Here is an 18,277-nt window from a genome sequence, read left to right as displayed (position 1 = left end):
GAACTACAGTACCTGGGCAACTAACAAAGTGAAGTATACTGGCTGGGGGAGGCATTTTCTGTTACACTGTCATTTGAAAATTTTGTTATAGAATATGAAAATCTCCTTGCTGGCCCCATATCTGGTTCTGCAGGGCAGTACTATTTGGATTCTGTGACCTCAATTATAATGGAACCTTTTATGACTGCATTATAGAGGGTCCTGAGTGTTTACATTTGAAAAAGAAAGAAGGACAGATAGAGAGAGAGAGACAGAGAGACAGAGAGAGAGAAAGAAAAAAGAAAGAAAGAAAGAAAGAAAGGAGGGAGGAAGGGAAGAAGGGGGGGAGGAATAAAAGGTCTTCCAGGCTAGCTGTACAGTAAACTATTTTGATGTGCTTTTTTAACCAGGATGCAATTTATATAACTAGCAAGAAGGTGACATTACCAAGCCTGTTCCAACTTATCAGTCTCGAGGCATCTCACCAGGACAGCAAGCCCTTGCCAGCTTATGCGAAAATATACTGTGACCACAGCAGTGTGAATAAGATGTCTGTGATGAAAGCTTCCAAGGGGAGAATATGGTTCTAGGTGGCCCACAGCGCAGCTTTCTGGGGATAACCCTTGAACCGGTGACCTTGGTCCTACCACCAAGGCAGACAGAGTAGCTAGCAACAGCCCATGATATAACTTGACTCTTTTCTTTTCCCATTCCCCTACCCTCCCTTCAACCCCTCTTCCCCTCCCTACTTACAGAAGCTTTGTTTCCACAAAAGCTTGCTTTAATTTTATTTTTTGTACGTATTTTCAACTAACAAGTCCAAATAATAAGAGTATCTTTGTGTGTGTGTGTGTGTGTGTGTGTGTGTGTGTGTTTGAGACAGGGTCTCGCTATGCAGTTTAGGCTGACCTTGAGCTCACTTTGTAGCCTAGGCTGGTCTCAAACTCACAATGATCCTCCTGCCTCAGCCTCCCAAGTGCTGGGATTACAGGTGTGCACCACTACGCCCGGAAAGAGTATCTTGACTGTCAGATGCTGGCATCTGATGGCTGAAATAAGGCCCCTAACACCTGGCATGGAAAAGTGCCCCAGTCATACAGCTGGACGTGAAGGAGCCATAGTGACACCTGCCCTCCCATAGTGACACCTTCTTGTCCCCACGTGGCTGCCCGGAGCAGGTGTGGGGCGGGACCCACGGACCCACCCTTCAGTGGGCATGGGCATCTAAGCATGTCCAGGGAGCTGGAACCGCTGGTGGCAGTAACGTTGCTGTGCTTTGGGCTCAGAGAAGGCAGAAGGAGGGGGCAAGAAATCCCCGCAGACAGCACGGTTTCCCACCATGCCCTGCAAGGGCTGCTGCTGGCGGCAGGTTCACGGCCGAGCGCCAGGCCCTGGCCCAGCGGGTTCTGAGTATTGTCTCTCTCTCTTCAAACCAACAGAGCTGCCACTGTTCTGGCCAAGAGTGAACTCGAACGCTCGTGAATGGACTGCCCATCTCTCTGGCGGGCCTTTCTGCATCGCTTCCCGGGCACAGTTAGCGCTTTCTTCTTTGAGCCATGAAAGAAGCCATACACATGGCGAACCACTGTCCGTGCCCTGCCCGTCTGAAGGGAGATGAGTCTGGTGCAGTGCTCTCCACGTCATTACCCTGGCAGAGCCACAGAAGTGCCTCGCTGGAAGAAAACAGTGCAGAGACGGCAGAGGGCACCCCGTTAGCCCCGGGGCCCTGTGCAGCCCTTTCTCCTGCTTCTCACAGACCTGTTCTTGGCTTTGCTCTGCCCAAGTCCACAGGAGAGGCACCGGGGGAGGAGGGACAGACGCCAGGCACCTCTGGCTCCAGCTTCGCTGAAGTTGGGCTCCTCATCGGCCATCTGGGATGGCAGCATTAAAGGGGGTTGTGTGCAGTCAGCACAGGCAGGCGGGTTCCTTTGAAGAACAGGGGCTTGTACTGGCCTCCGGCTGAATCCCTATCTGCAGGATCTGAATCCGGTCTTTTTGCTCCTTGCTTGCTGTTACTATTACCCACAGCTAAATTAGGTAGACATATTCTAGGCAGTCAGACAGGGCTGGGCTCTAGAGGGAGTCAGTGCAGAAGATGAGAGAACGGCGTAACAGTGGCCAGAGGAGCATCTGTCAATGTAAAAATGACCAGGCCTGCATCCTTCCCCAGGGCGTAAGGTAATTGGCATCACCTGGCCCAATAACGCTGAGATAGACATCAGTCACCAGGGTGGGTGACCAGGACCCCCTGATCCATTCCCTCCTAAGACGGTCTTTGTTCTCTCCATAGACACATGCTCCGTGACCTGCTTCCCCATTGGATCAGTATTATGTCAGCGGCTATAGCTGTGATCCTATTGGCTAATCACAGTTTTGTCCCACGTTGTCCCCACCTCGTGGCTTTGCTCTGTAAAACTTCCTTTGAGGAGTGGGCTGGTTGGCAACCTCCTTTTGGGTCCCCTCCTGTCACTCAGGAACCATCTCTTGGATTAAATACTTCCTATTCTTCACCTCTGTTGTTCCTTGGAATTCACTCTTCGACTCTGGGGAACACCAACTTGGCATATCTGTGTCTAACAGGTTGGAAGTGTCATTTATTTCTCCTGTGTCACTATGAGGAAAGTAGCCTCAGTCACTCCCAGGCCCCACCCGGTCAGCGGCACCCCACCCCCACCCAGGGCTCGGAGCCCGTCGCTGGCCTGAAGGGAGGCAGCTGGGGAGAAGTCACCCTCTGCTCGGGAGCCGCCCGCTGAGAGCACTGATCCAGGCCCTGGCCAGAGGCTGTTCCAGGGAAAGCTTACAAGATGGAAGCAGAAGCCCTGCATAAGAGAGGGACGCATTGGTATTCCCAAAGATAAACAGAGGATTTGCTGAAAGGGAATGAAGTGAAAAACACACACACAAATAAGCAACTAATGACAAAGCTCTGAGGCTACGAGAGGTATTATGCACAAGTACGAAAGAAGATTAAAAGGAGACTCACAGAACATTGGAGTCAAAAAACAACACTCTGTGCTTCGTCCTTTCTCTGTCCTAAAAGAATGAGAAAATAAGAGATGAAAGTAGGGAGAATGATTAATGCATACACACGCGAAGACTCCACAGAAGACTCCACTCGGAGCTCGATTCTGCCTGCTGAACTGACATCATTTTTCTTGTCGGAAACAACGCTCTGGTTTATTTCAGATCGACCACCCAGTGGACTCGCTGTGTACTGGGCCCCACTCCTGGAGGAAGCCCCTGTCCAGGCGCCTGCACCCTCTGCACTCCCACAAACTCATCTCAAGGCTGAAGTCGCTGGGTTGGGAGGGCTCTGAATGCGCGCCTGGCCGGACTGCGGTCCCTCTGCAAAGCAGGCGGTGCTGCTCTTCCGGAGGCTCCCCGTGGACAGCAGGTAACTGCCCACCTCGGGCTGGGTGTAGCTGGTGGCAAAGCGCTTGCCTAGGGTGTGAGAGGCCCTGGGTTTGATCCATAGCACAGCAAAAAAACCCAAAACCCCCAAACCCCAAACTACCCATCTCCAGGGATGAAAGTATTTTACCTCCAATGGTCAAGAAATTCTTTGTTTCGTTCGGTCAAGAATTCTGTGTTATTTACACCCCGCTGCTGTCCTCAGCTCCAGAGGCGAGTCCCTGCTCTCTGGGTGGGTACTCCTGTTTTCCTGAGCCAGGTTTGGTGGGGAGCCCGGGGCACCCTGAGGTGGTGAAGGCTAGGATTCCAGAGTTGGACACCTGACTCCCCCAGCCGCGCTGTTAACACCAAACACGCGAAGCACCACCCTGCGCGGAACACATCTGGAATGCGTTCTCGGTCAGCCAGAGTGCTTCATTTAAGAACAGGGTTTCGGCACAAACTGTGAATGAAAACGTCAATTCCTTGGCAAGTGTCTCTGACTAAATTGTTGAATCACTCGCAGTTCTCTCAGGAATGGTTTGTGGACAGCCATCCTGGAGCAAGCTTAAGCAGCCCACACTGATGCTTTGAAATTGTTTTGCACAACATACATTAAATACAAAGGGAACCCATTAGGTCCAGGAGAAAAATAAAAGCAACCTGGATTTATTCTGTCATCCAGCAAAACAGTATTTGCACTCATGAGGCAGAGAGGAGCTTGGAGCTTGCTTCCCAGACATCCGGCCGCTCCACTTCCCTCACGCCCATGACCAACCAGACTTGCACTCAGAAATATGCCTATCGGGCTTCCAGAAGAGCCTCAAATCTTCCCACATGAGCACTACTTTAAGCAGCTTGAATGAAGCGAATTGGAGAGAATCTTTTTGTGTTGTTTTTTGTTTTTTGGTACCGGGAATCAAACTCATGACCTTGTGCTTGCCAGGCAGGTGCTGTGCTGCTCAGCTCTATCCCTGGCCCTGGAGAGAATCTTGAGATCCATTTATTTTCCAAATAATGAATGATAAGGTATTTTTTTCCCAACTGGCTTGGGGTAAAGATGAAGCACTTAAAAGTCACAGCCTTGCAAATGTGGTTAGCTAACAGATGATAACCGCCCTGCAGATGGCCTCAGAGCACGGCACCGAGAAAACCAAGCCAACAGCCTAAGAAACTCATCGGAGAAGAAATTCATTTGCTCCCAGCCATATTTTGAGAATAGTAAAATACACAGTTCTAAAGGCAAAAAGGAGAGAAAAAGATGTGTTGCGAATGACGGTGTTTCATGGGTCTGGACATCGGCCTTTTCTCTCTCGTCCTTTCTTATGAGGCCTGGTCCACACATTCTAACTCACCTGGAGGCAGCACTAAGGGCATGCAGCTAAACATGCCGAACAGACACAGTCGACAGCTGACACCACGGCTTATTTCATGGTTATCTCAGAAAACACAGGATCAGAATAATGCAGACCCAGCCAGGCTCACAGATTCGTCACTCATCAACAGCTCTGCCAGACGAGGACATGCGGTCTCTCCAGTGGGTCAAAAGACGGGTTATTCCAAACACCCACTCTGCGTCCCTGCCAACACACAGACCCACTCAGGCTGCCAGCAAAGGCCCCGCGGGAGCACGGCCCCCGGGCAGGATTCTTCAGGGGAAGGCAACGTCACCGTCTCAGGACCGCAGCGTGCCAAGCACTGTGCTGGGTACGCTCCCACCGCGACTTGACTTTACTTGAAATCCAATATAAGAGTGCTTCAGCGAGTGGTGACAGGCATCCTCGTGGCTGTGTGAAGAGTAACTACGACAAGGGCCACTACGCTCTGCCCACGGCCCGTGTCACCACACACGCAGCAAGGGCCCCGGGTCACTGTGCCCCTGGTCACGTGAGCCGGTCCCGGCACCACCGCTCAGCTGCAACTGGGCCCAGTGCACAGCGTAAAGAGGCAGAAACAGGGCCCGAGGTCCCCTAACTACGCTGGGCAGTGGGCTGGGGGTGCTACGGCAGGCCAGGGCATCTGCAGAAGCTAGCCAGAGGCTGAACGCGTTGATTCCTGCCCGGAGTGTGACACAGGCTTGCCTGGTTTTAGACACTCCTCCTATTCTTGTTACCCGCTTTTCTTTTTCCTATTTTAATTATACAAATGTAGAATAAGAGCCCCTATATGCCCATCAACCGTCAACTCACAGTCAAACTTGCTCATGGATTGCAGCCTCCCTTCTTGGACTAGTGCATCTGTTATCTGCTGCTGTATAACAAAGAGCTCCAAATCTCAGTGGCTTGCACAAAGCCTTTCTTATCTCGACTGTGAAGGCACAGGGGTGGCCCTCATCCAGGGCTGCTGTGGCACTGGCTGAGGCTGGACAGAGGCAAGTGGGCCAGGGCAACCTATAGCCCACAGGCCAACTCAGGCCACAGCCAGTCTTTATCAATAAAGTTTTATTAGTATACACCCATTCCTTTTCATTTAAAAACTACGGCCAGGTTTATACTGCCACAGGAGAAATGAATAGTGATGATACAGACTGTATGGTTCTCATCCAGGCAGTTACTATCTGGTTCTTTAAGCAAAAGTGTGCCAAATTCTTGGCTCATAGAGGGTCTGCATTTATGATGGTTTGCTCACGTGGCCGTTAGACACAGGCCAAGCTCTCTGTCCACCCAAGAGTCCTCACCACTTGCCCACTGCTTCTCAAGAGCAAGTCATTTAAGTGGGGAAGAGGGCAGAAGCCACCATGGTCTCTTCTCTTTAATAACCTAGCCTCCGAAGAGAGGTCCCATTGTTTCGGTAATAGTCTACAGGCCACACAGGAAAACTAAGACACAAGTGCAAGGGGACCCCGCAAGGCACAGACAGAAGAGGCTCAGGGCTATGGGGATGATCTTGGAATCTGACAACCAGAGCTGAGACCTCTCCCTTACCCTGTGAAATCAGGGATCAGGACAGGATCGTGTCTATAGTTTCTCAACTCTAAAATGGGACAATTGTACAGTGCAAAGGATTGCTGGTCCACTATACTTCATCCCTCTGCATCAGCAGAGGCTGGGCTTCAGGAGCCCTGCCAGGAAGACCAAGCCTGCGGGTGCACGAGTCCCCTGCACACAGCACAGCAGCTGATGCTTGCACCCTCTATGTACCTTGCATCGCCTCTCGGCCCCTAGAATGCCTAGCTCAATGGCAGCACCATACAAAGAGCTGCTATTCTGTATTGCTTAGGACATGATGTCACAGTTTCCCCCAAATATTTTCAATCTACTGTTGGTGGAACCTGCCAAAGTGGAAGCCATGGATACAGAGAGCCAACTGCATGCAGTATCTGCTGCTGAATTTTAATATCTGTATTTTCATTTTGAATTCTGTCTGGGTTCACCATGATATCACTATTTCTGTCCTCAGAATCATTATTAATGTGAAATGATTAATGAGCCATTAAGTGGTATCAAAGATTTCTTAAACCCAAATAGTTCTTGTTTTATGCATTCTAATTTTTAGGTGAAAGAGACAGATTAAGCAAATGTGCTGTTCTCAGGTATTACTTTAAAATCCTTATCACCTAATTCATCAGTCACTATATGTTTAGCCTGATCTGCTGTGTCGATTGCATGATGCAATATTTAATCATATCCTTGAGATCTTGTAGCATTGGAAACCCACAGAAAAGCACTACTGTTTATTATAGTAAACAAAAGATTCCCTATTTTAGGACGCAATAGTTAAAAATGGAAGTTTAAAAAGTGTGGCTTCTTATACACGCTATGTTCAGTAATTGTTTCCTAAATCTAATATGCAAATGTAACAAGTAAAATATAATTTAAAAGTCAAAGGATTAATATTTAGTCGTAGAAAAGGGTACAAAGGGATGGGGCTTTGACACTAACCATGTTCATTTAATTAATGATTTACTCCTTCAACAAATCTAATTTGTGTACGAATTAGAATCATTCTGCCCTAGGAAGTGGGCAGAATGGAATGCCCTAGGAAGCTTCTAGTCTGCTGGTCACCAACAGATTATCTCTGACCTCAGTGAAGCAAACGGTAAAACCTGTTTAAAAAATCAATTATTAGGGGCTGGGGATTTAGCTCAGTGCACAGCACCTGCCTGGCAGGTGCAATGTTGTGAGTTCGATTCCCGGTACCGGAAAAAAAATTTTTAAAAAAGAAACAACCAAAAATCAATTATTTTATTGTGGCAAAATATATGTAACATAAAACTGGCCTCTCTAACCACTCCAAAGGGCACCCTGCAGGGGGGTAAACACACAGTCCCCTCACTGCCCGCACAGCGGCCTTGGGCCGCCCTCTGCTAGAGGAGGCACCACCTCCCCGAGCCGCCATCCTCCTGCCTTCCCAGGAGCACCAGGCAGATCCGCCCACAACTTCCCCCACCTGCTTCCCCCTCAGACCCGTGCCCATCCACAGATCACCAGCTACTCGATTTCACCAGGCAATTGTTTTCTCCCAAGAAAAGAGGAGCTGAAGAACCCATATTAAGATGGCCTTTCAGGACCGTACCAAACAGACCTTTACACCTACCCTCCACAGATACAGGCGCTCTGTATACACGGGCACACAAAGCGCCTCATGCATGCTAGCAAGTGCTCTGCCGCCAAGCTCGACCTCCAGCCAGCCTTTAACATCTGATCCAACAACCTGACCTTTCAGTATCTCAGGACATCTGGTATCGTAACAGTCCACCATAGGCATTTTTCTGGCAAGGAAGAGCTCCTTGTACATGTGTCTGCCCTCAAGGGCCTGGAACTGCTAATCTAACACACAGCTTCAGATTGGAATTCTTAAACCTTAGCTATGTTAATATAAATATGTCTACATAGGTATCTCCTCACCATACACATTTTTACTCTGTTTTTTGGAGAGAAGAGGAGTTAAGATAGGGTCTCACTGTGTAGTCCAGGTTGGTCCTGAATGCACCATGTGGTCCAGGCTGACCTGGAGCTCGCAGTGACCCTCCTGTTCTGAGTGCTGGGATTACAGGCATGCGCCCCATGTCAGGCTAACTGCTCATTTTAAGCATTCTGGTCTCTAGCATCACTCATGATGGGGTATGTTTCTTCCAGGTGAGTACAGTATGCGTGGAGTTTTATAATGTATGGGGGCCAAGCCTCCGCCAGTAGTTCTATAGCACAGTGACCCTGGGGCCTCCCTGAGGACCGGGCCTGTTCTCTGACCCCTGCGGGCCCAGTGTGGCCTGCTGGTGCAGGTGACTAGGGAAGTGGTGAATTTTATTTCATGACCTACGCAGGGTTCCTCGGTGCCTGCTGTGCACTCACCTAACAGGCACAGGGCTCACCCACCCCTCAAGCGCGCCCTCCTCCCTGATCCCAGCAGAGCACATGACTTGTTTCCGTTTTTGCCAGTGTATCTATTTTAAGGCTCTTCTTTTTTTGTCCAAGGACATTGTTTGTCATTTATTTAATACACTGGCTTCTGAACTATGTATGAGTCAACAAACCCCGTCTGATGAAGCGGATTAACTGAGTGTTGCCGGGCCCGGCCTGGTGCCGACAGCTCCCAGGAGACAGAAGCAAGGCCAAGCGCAGTGGCAGCACCCCCGGTCCCACTGCGGGCTCAGTGGGTCAGAACTGCGAAGAAGTGGGGGTGCGTGGGAACCCTGCCCGACCAGAGTGTGAAGGGAGGGAGAGGAGGTGCTGTCCGGCAGCACCGATCACCTTCAGAGAAGGTTGCGTCTGTCCAGTGGCGAGAGGCTGACGGTGCAGAGTCCCCTGCGAAGCTGACCGCCCCGAGCCCAGAACTGCTCCGAGGAGTCAAGCAGAGGTTTGCAGCAGTGCTGGCTCCGTGCCCACCCATGCCAGGTCCATGTCCTCACTGTGCTGCCAAGGCCCAGCCATGCCAGGTCTCCACGGAGCTGGGGCTGCGCTGCCGCACGGCTCTTGCTGGGTCCCGCGGTGCGCCAGGACGGCCACACGCGCAGCGCCCTTCTGCCGCGCAGCCAGTCTCCTCCCGCCTCTCTCCTATGCAGCAGGCACCCTTTCCTTGGCCATTCTCGTGACAGGAGAAGGCGAAGGGTCAAGTCACTGCCTTCAGGGCTTCAAGCCACACAGCTGGCACAGGGAGAAGGGGAGGGCTGGACCCAACGGACATCGGCTCCTGAGACCCTGCACACCCCAATGACCATCACACCCCAAGGTCTGCGCATCCCACAGCCACTGAGCCCTGAGACCCGGCACACTCGCTCCCCTTCAGCTGAGGCCACCAGGCCTGGGCCTGATTCTGAGCCTCGGACATGGACCACTCTCTCCCCAAGGCCTAGGCCTCAGCCCTGCCTTTCTTAGAGGCTGATTCTTTATTTGGACTCAAAATCTCATTCCTTTTTGTTTTTAAGTAAGAGACTTTAGTTTTTAGAGCAGGCAGCACTGCATCCCGCACACCCTGGCCGCGCATCCTGTCTGCACGCTGGCGGAGCAGCACGTGACCGCAAGCCGGGTACCCTCACGGAACCCCGTGAGATGTCCACTCGTCACTAAAAATCATCACACAATCACCACGACCTGAGAGCACAGGGGTCGGGAAAGAAAAGCTTGGGAGCTCTTCCAAAATGTTGGGAAAATCATTACAATACAGGAATCTACATATCTATCTATCGATATATCTATCCGCCATGCCGGGGCTGGGCTGGAACCAACGGGTTTCCGTTCATTCTGTTTCTCAAGCATGCCAGGCTCGTGTGCTGGCACTGACGGGGTCCTCAGCCCAGTGCAGCATCAGGCAGGGCCGGCCATGGGAGCCCATCCGGGCCAGGGTCCCGCACCTGACCGGACCTGGGATGTGACCGGCACTCTGGTGACTTCTCTGTCCTTGCCTGTCTTCGGGGAGGACAGATTTCTGAGGCTGCTGCTCCACCAGAGGCTCAGGCAGCTGCTGTGCCTGGCCCACACGTGCTTGGGGCTGGGAGGGCTGGCTGCCCAGGAGGCCGCGGCCCAGGAGGCCGGCCCAGGATGCTGTATCCTTGCACTCCGGGCCACCGAGTTACCAAATGGTTCCCGGATAAGCCTTCTTTCTATTTTTAACTGGATCTTAAAATGACTGAGGACTGAATAAACCACTCTGAAGAGGAAGAAAAGGGCACTCGAGGGTGATATTTACTGTCTCCCATTCCTCCTAAAGGTCTGCAACAGCAGAGCCTCGTCATCTGAAAATGCCCTTTGCAAAGTAAATGATTTTATTTGCCCCGTCTGCCTCTCACCTTTAAGGAGATCTAATCTGCCCACATATTTAGAAACAGCAGCTTTCCCCTTGATACCCAGGAAGGCCGTTTCCATCCACGTTCCTTGCTGGGCCCATCGCGCGTCTCCTGCGGCTCCACAGTGCCTTCCTCAGGACCCAGGGTGCCGAAAGGTCCTGTTCTGGGCCTTCCCACAGGCCTTGGAACCGGAGCCCAGCTTTCGTTTACAAGACAAAGGGCTGCCTTGTTTTGAACCTGGCGCAGCATTTCCACATTTGCAGCGCTCACCTGGCCTGCGCTGGGCCCGCACTGGTCACTTTGCAGGATGGGGACACGGGACCCAGCACCTACAGATTCCAGGGGAGGTGCTGTGGCTCACAGTTTCTGTCCACAGGCGCTGCTTCCAGAGCAGACAGCTGGGTGGCAGGGCCTGGGGGAGGACAGCTGCTCACTCCACGGCAGCCAGGAAGCAGCTGGAGACAGGACGGCACCCTTCGAGGTCACGACCCCAGGGCCCCCCTGGACAGCACACTCAGTTATGAGCTCGCCATGGATGAACCCACGGTGGGCACAGTGCCCCAGGATCCAGTCGCCTTACACACACACACACACACACCGTGGAGGACACTGGAGATCTGAACAGTCACAGGACCTACCTTCGCTGAGGGGTGTGACCTGGGAGAAGGAGTCTACAATATCAAGAGGAGTTTTCAGAATGCAGGTTCCTGAGCCCCACCTTCGACTGGAGAGCCACAGCCCGCAGGGTGCAGGGCCCAGGCACACACACAGTTTTCAGACCTGTCAGAGGACTGTCTTTTGCCCATCAGATGGGGACTGTGTTGAAGAGCGGCAATTCAAACACACTGAACGTGACAGTTACACAGAGCCGTTGACTGGCTGTCGTCTATTTCCCATCACCAACAGGGACAGAGTCCAGGACGGGTCAGCTGTGAGGGAGACTTATTCTTGGACATGTTTCCAGCTCCTCCATGTGTGACCCAGGCTCGGAAACCACCCAGGGACCCGAGCAGTTCCACCGTGCGAGTCCAGAGTTGGGGCTGCCTTGGCCGTGAGCAGCTGGTGCAATGTCCGCTTCCCGTAGAAGAGGAGCAAACGAGCCTGAGAAGGGCGCCCGCTCAGCAAGGGAACCCGGCACCCAGACAGTGCACGGAGTCTGGGGAGAACCTCCGGCCCCCCAGGGCAGCGCGGCCCGGCGGGAACGGGATAGAGACTCATCTCTCCCGACAGCCGCAGAACGGACGGGGCGGGCACGCGTGAGAGGCCGACGCCCTCTGGCCCTCTCTCCCCGACCTCAGACCCTCAGAGGTTGAGAGAAAGAAGGAGAAAGCTCGTGTAGATTGGCCTGGGCCCTGAGAGGCCCTGAGCATAGCGCCTGCTCTTTCTGGCTCGGGGATCTCCTGCCACACTTGAGGCTCTGGGTGATGTCCCCAGCCCCGGAAAAGAACAGCAGCGCTTTCAGGCCAGCCGCAGACGTCCCATCTGAAGGTGTCCATGCCTGTCCCGTGTCACAGCCTGTGAGACGGCTCTGTCCCCTGCCAACGCACCGCACCATCACCACCCAAGTCCCTGGCTCTCCCGCAGAGAGGTGGACACAGAGTGGTGTCCAGGTCTGACCTAACATGCTGTAGATGTCCTCCTCCTCTTCTTCAGGAACCTGCCCAGGATTCTGACCACTGAGATGATCTGAGGAAACTTTTCTGGAACAAGGGCTCCACACGGTGCGACTGATACAGGTGCAAGGGACACTTAGCCACCCGGGACACGGACCGCCTCTGCGCCTGGCTTCCCGCTGTACGCGTCTCACAATTCAAGGCACACTGGTGGCGTCGAACCGCAGCACAACCCCTCGCTTTTTAGACAAATGATGGATACAGGACACCTTGGCTTGGGGAAAGCTTTCTAACAGGAAGCAAGATCCCTCCTGACTCGCAGACAGAGGGGCACACACCAGCCAGGAAGCTGCCTGCCTCAGCCTGCATACATCCTGGAAAGGCAATCACTAGAGCAACCTGACTTAGCCAAACTCTCCCAGACGGCGCTACACAGCTTCTCTTTTCCTTACATTCTCCCTAGAAATGTCTTAAATGCATATGCCCACCCACAGAATTTTAAATTGACATATGAAATTTCATTGCACACCAGTTTCAAAATTCATTTTCCAACATATGGTAAACATCGACACAAAAATAAATATGAAGTCATTCTTTTAAAGATGTTCAAGAGATTTTAAATACTGTACTGATGTAATACCCATCACTACCCATTTAAAAATGCATGCTGGCCGGGCCTGGTGGCACACACCTGTAATCCCAGCACTCAGGAGGCTGAGGCAGGAGGATCACTGTGAGTTCCAGACCAGTATGGGCTACAAAGTGAGCTCAAGGCTAACCTGAACTGCACAGCGAGACCCTGTCTCAAAAAGACAAAAAACAAAATAAAAATGCATGAATATGTTCTTAATTAGTAGTAAACTTCTTTTTCTCCTTGAAATTATATCATATATATTTTTCCATTCCTCCTAAAGAATTTTATCCTAAAAATATATTTTTTGGTTGAAAATCTTTACAGAGCACTCTCTCATATTTTTCAGTAATAATATAAATTGAAAATTTAAAGCTTTTAAAATTCCCTGTGACATACCCCTGTTTAAACGTTTCTTCTGGATCGAAGGATCACTACAAGTCTTATAGGACATAAATTAGAAAAACTAAAAATACAAGGCACATTTTGATGACCACTGAGCACAAACTTCCGGGCGCAGTTCTGAAGAGCACCTGTGAAGGAGGTGGGTGCCTTTACCCAGAGCAGGTAGGCCGTCACCTCCCCGGAAGGGCTCTCTGTCGCCTGGGAGGCCCGGGCTGGGGCTGGAGGTAGGGCAGCGCTGTGCCGGGGGAAGGGCCACCGTGGGAGGGGAGAGGCCTCGAGGGCGGGGGGGGGGGGGCCCGGGGGCTCCAGAAGAGCCCGCGCACGGAGGGGAGGGGCCTCGAGGGTCAGGAGGGCCCGGGGGGCTCCAGAAGAGGCCGCGCACGGGCTCTGGGAGGCCCTGCCCCTCGTCTGTGCTCAGGACTCCCTGCAAGGTCGGAGGAGCGTGGCTGTGGCGGGTGCTGTGCTCTGCCCCAGGCCCCGCACCCTCTTTCTCTGCCCTTGCCACATCCCTCCCCTCTCCGCCCCAGCCCACAGCCCCTCCCCCAGCCTCGGTGTCCCCGGTCTTACTGGAGAGGTGCACGAAGGTCTCCTATCACCCCCTGGCCTCTACACTATGGACTCTATTCTAGAGTTCATGTGTGAAATACACTAGAGGTCAAATTTTACTCGGAAAGCTTCCCCAGATGTTTACTTTTTCATGCCCGAAAAAAAGTGTATGAATGTTTATGGAAAAAAAGGAGCAGGGAGAGCATGCGGAGGAGCTGTGTGTCTACAGACAGCTGAGGACAGATACGGGAGCCGCTTCACTTAGGGCCGACTTCGCCCCTTATTTACATGCATTCACGTTTACATGCAGAAAAGCACACAGCTGACACACGGCACCCTTCCTATTGACTTCAAGAAACCAATACATGCACAGCGTCAGAAAATTCAAATTATACACGGAAACAGAAATCTTTATCCCTCCGCCCAGAGGTGCCACCTGAGCACTCCCAAGAAAAACAGACACACCTGCCGGGAGCCGTCATTTCTCCTTGCTTCCCTCCATCTTTACTTTGTAATTTCACTCAAAGGGGATCGTCTTGTTCTTAATAAAACAGCCAGTGCGCATGTGCACTCCATACTCACAAAACACACCAGCAAAGGCCTTTTTTTTTTTAAAAAAAAAAAAGGGTCACAGAATTTTAATATATGGATATGCTGCAACTTATCTAACGAGTCTCTTACTGAGAAATTCAGTTACCTCCACGTTTCTGTAGGAAGAAGCATTTCAAGGACTGTGGTTTGGTATGCTGCAGATGCGAGTCTCTCTGTGTAGCAGTCATTCACATTTTGATTTCTTTGTATTCTAGAAAGGCTGAACCAATTCATGCTGCTACCAACAGTGTGTGAAAGAACATGCATTCCCATGTCCCTGACAGAAGGGCATCAGCAACATTTTTCAGCAGAATGGGTGGAACACAGCTGTCATGGTTTAGATCTAAAGTGTCCCCCAAAAGTCTTGTGTTAGGAGGTGGGACTTGGGTGGAATCAGGTCACTGGGATGTGCCCTGGACAGGTGTACTCCCGTCCCCCTGACTCCCCTCTTCCCTCTCTGCTTTCTGGCTGCCCTGCAGTGAGTAGCTGTCCTCATCCAGGCCCTTCCACCGTGTGTGTCTGCCTGGGAGCCAGCAACCATGGACTGGACCCACTGGAACCTGTGAGTCAAATAAACCTCTCCTCCCTTAAGCTGTGGGTTTCAGGCCCCATGTCTCACTGACTGGGGAGTGACTGAGACCATGGGATTTCACTGGTGCTGGAGCTTACGTTTCTTTAGCTGAGACTGAGCACCCTGTCGTTTTTTATGGGTTTGTAGAAATGTTTTGAATTAAAGATACTAACCCTTTGTTAGACACGCAAATATTTTCTCAGTGTGCCCAATTTATCTTTTGAGTTTGCTTTTTTCACCCTATCATATGGAAGTTTTACATTTTCATATATTTTACTTTGTCGGTATTTTCCTTTAAGATTTTAGGGGTTTTGTCCTGACTGAGAAGGCACTTCACACTGAAAGATGTCTCTGGGCTTTTTAAAGAATTTTTTTAAAAAGTGATTTAAATTTTTACAATGAGTCTCAACCATCTGAGTGTGGAATTGTGTGGGATTGAGTGTGAGATTGGTGGAAAACAGTGCATAAGTAATATAAGAAAGTGTCACAAGGTTTTGAAATTCTTATTTGTCATGAAACCATGCAACAGTCAATCTTCTTCCCACTGACACAAAATGTCACTGTTACCATCAACCGAACCCCATTTTTATTTGGGTCCATTTAGGGACTTTGCTCTATTCCACTGATCTATTTCTTCTCAAATTCAAAATGCATTTAACTATTATATCATTCGAATACATTTTAACATCAGGCAGAGCTGTGAACCTGTTTTTCTTCTTTTCAGAAGTTTCCTTGTTATTCTCAAATGTTTATTTCTGTTTGAATTGGCACTGGGTTTTCATAAGACTACATTTTTTGATCTCAAGAGAGTTAAAAAAATACTCTTTATGTAGATTATCTACATTCACAAGCTACCACCTATTTAGGTTTTATATTGGGTTTCTTCTGTAAATGGGATTTTATTCTTCAATAATATTTTAAACTGGTCATTATTCCTTATGAAAGGAAGCAAATTATTTTATTTAAACTTTGTAACATGCCTTCTTGCCACTGTCTTTAACAACTGACCTGACCCGTGGTGCTTAGCTGTATAACCCTCACGTCTAGGGACAGTATACTATTCCCCGGCGTACGTGAGTTCCCAGGCCCTGCTCTCACACACTGCCTTGGCCAGCATCTTGGGGTCGGAGCTGAGCGTCAGTGGTGGCCTGGGCTACGAATGCTCCCACGCCTGGAGTTCACCGCAGAGCTTGATGTGGGCTTTAGTTTATGACACAGGCCCTCTGGCTCATATGCCAGAAGTTACCTTCCCCTCCATGCAGGAAACACGGTGGCTTTGTTTCTCCTCTCGTCAGCTACGTGACAAACATGTGCACAGCTCTGGCGAGGCGGCCAGCTTCTCCCTCTTCCCTACCCTCTTCCCGCAAGTTCTCTTCCGGGGTGGCCCCCGAGTGAGGGGCACATGCTGCTTGGATGCTGCGGTCTCTTCCCTCTATCAGAGGTTCAGCCTGGGGTCCTTCTCCCTGCTTTTCCTCCCAGCTCCTCAGGCACAAGGAGAAAACTCTTGTGCAAAGTGGTCTGGAGGCTGAAGAGGCTGCATGCAAGGGATCCTCGACCTCAGAAAGATGCTGCTTTCCTGACTTTCCCCTACTTGGGTTCCTAGGTCTCCCCGGAGGCAGACCACTCCGGGCATCTAGGGCTCTTCCCCTCTCCCTGCTTGTGCTCTCCACAGGCACAAAAAATCACCAGCCGGGGAGCTCCAGGGTGCATGTTTCTTGGCAGGTCTCTCTCCTCTCTCTCTCTCGCCTCCCTCCATCTCCGCCTCCCTCCTTCTCTCTCTTGGGTGGCATAATGTGGGACTCATTGAGAAGCAGTTTCTCCTTTCATGGCAATTTCTGCTGCTTCTCCCCATGTGTTTTCATTCCTCCTTGTGCTCTGCAAGATATCACTTCGGATTCTATTACGCAGTCTCCGCCCTGATGTTTCTGCAGGGTGGAATCAGGGATTGGAGGCAGCTGCCTGGTGATTCTTACACATCTGTCTTGTTCTTTTGCTGAAGCCTCGCTCTAGTCTTTATTACCACTGCCTGAATATCCCTGTCTGCTGAGTTTAGCCCTTCCACCAGTCTGTTACTCACGTGGTTGGCATCTAGCTTTGCTTTTGGCGTCCTAAATGGATCTTCCATGTTTATTTACATCAGTCATAAATGTAAGGTTGAGAAAAACATCAACAGCAGTCCCTGGGAACTGTCTCTGTCACTTACAAAAGAAACACTGGACATTCTTTTCTGTTACCTGCTGCTTCAGGGCCTCCAAAGACTCAAATTCCAGCCTGGCCAGTTTCATCTGCACGTGGCGTGGTTTGTCAGGGATGGCAAACGCAAGTATGAACTTCAGAGCCAGGAGTGCGTGCTGAAAAAGAAGGAACACGAGTTGACAGGGGGCGCTCAGACCTTGACACCTAAGGCTCTGGGGTCCTTTTAGTCAACCTTGAGAACTTTCTCACTGTTGGCCTGCGGCATTTTAAAGACCAAGCAGCGCGTGAGTTATCTGCAGTGCATCCCACTGTGGCCCATTCCATAATTACTGATTTACTTTATTCTTTTGAAAAGCCAGTGATCGTCATCATCTGACACCAGATGCCACTCTCAGTGTTTCACAGAAAATCAAAGCTTATCGCAAAGCACTGCACAACATTTTCCCTACCTGTGCCTTAGCCAACAGAGTGTGTGGCGGAACCGCACCACCCTCTGCCCAGGACCCGCACCGCGCCCCACAGCAGGGCTGGCTACGGCTGAGCGAGTGCATCTCAGACAGAAAGTGCCTGGACCCTGCAGGCCCCCGGAGCGTCTTGACGTGAATTCAGTAAACACCGATTAACTGAATGACTGGAACTGGGTGCCATCTCACCCTCTGACTCCATCTACAGTAGGGCGGGCGCACAGAGACGGAGAGTACCATTCAGACACGCGAGTGGAACACCTGGCTAGGACGCTCCTCTGCTGCACCAGCACTGCAATAAGGACGTTTCCCACAACATAAGGATGCGCGGTTTACTGTTCAGCCAGCAGCACTGCGTGCGCTGTAACCCCGCTCTGCAGATGGACAGCTTCAACCTACGGTGCTTCTCCAACCTGGCACCCCCTTGTTATCTGCGGTCAGCACCACAGACGTCTGCACAACCACGAATAAAGCCTCATCGTGAGAGCACAGACCACGACTCAGGCAAAGCTGTGGGCTTTACTTTTTTGTGGTACTGGCAGTTGAACCCAGCACCCCTCTAAGTGGCCCAGGCAGGATTCAACTTGTGAGCCTCCTGCCTCAGCCTCCCAGAGTGTTGGGATCACAAGTGTGTGCGCGGCACTATGCCTGGCAAAGGTGTAAAATTTA

At 51.1% G+C, this 18,277-nt stretch overlaps 1 protein-coding gene across 1 annotated transcript in view; it reads right to left on the bottom strand.

Moving 5' to 3' along the window:
- Nucleotides 1-17,128: 17,128 nt before the first annotated feature.
- Nucleotides 17,129-18,277, bottom strand: part of Ano10 (anoctamin 10) — a 109,539-nt gene continuing 108,390 nt past the window's right edge. Inside the window, exon 12 of the mRNA XM_005383486.2 lies at nucleotides 17,129-17,299. Coding sequence (XP_005383543.1) covers nucleotides 17,144-17,299 — 156 coding nt within the window. The 3' untranslated portion in view covers nucleotides 17,129-17,143. The remainder of the gene's footprint in view (nucleotides 17,300-18,277) is intronic.

The sequence above is a fragment of the Chinchilla lanigera genome, unplaced genomic scaffold, assembly GCF_000276665.1.
Source record: "Chinchilla lanigera isolate Chin_1 unplaced genomic scaffold, ChiLan1.0 scaffold00019, whole genome shotgun sequence".
In the NCBI taxonomy this organism is placed as follows: Eukaryota; Metazoa; Chordata; class Mammalia; order Rodentia; family Chinchillidae; genus Chinchilla; species Chinchilla lanigera.
The sequence above is the reverse complement of the archived record's forward strand: the minus strand, read 5'-3'. Positions and strand labels throughout refer to the sequence as shown.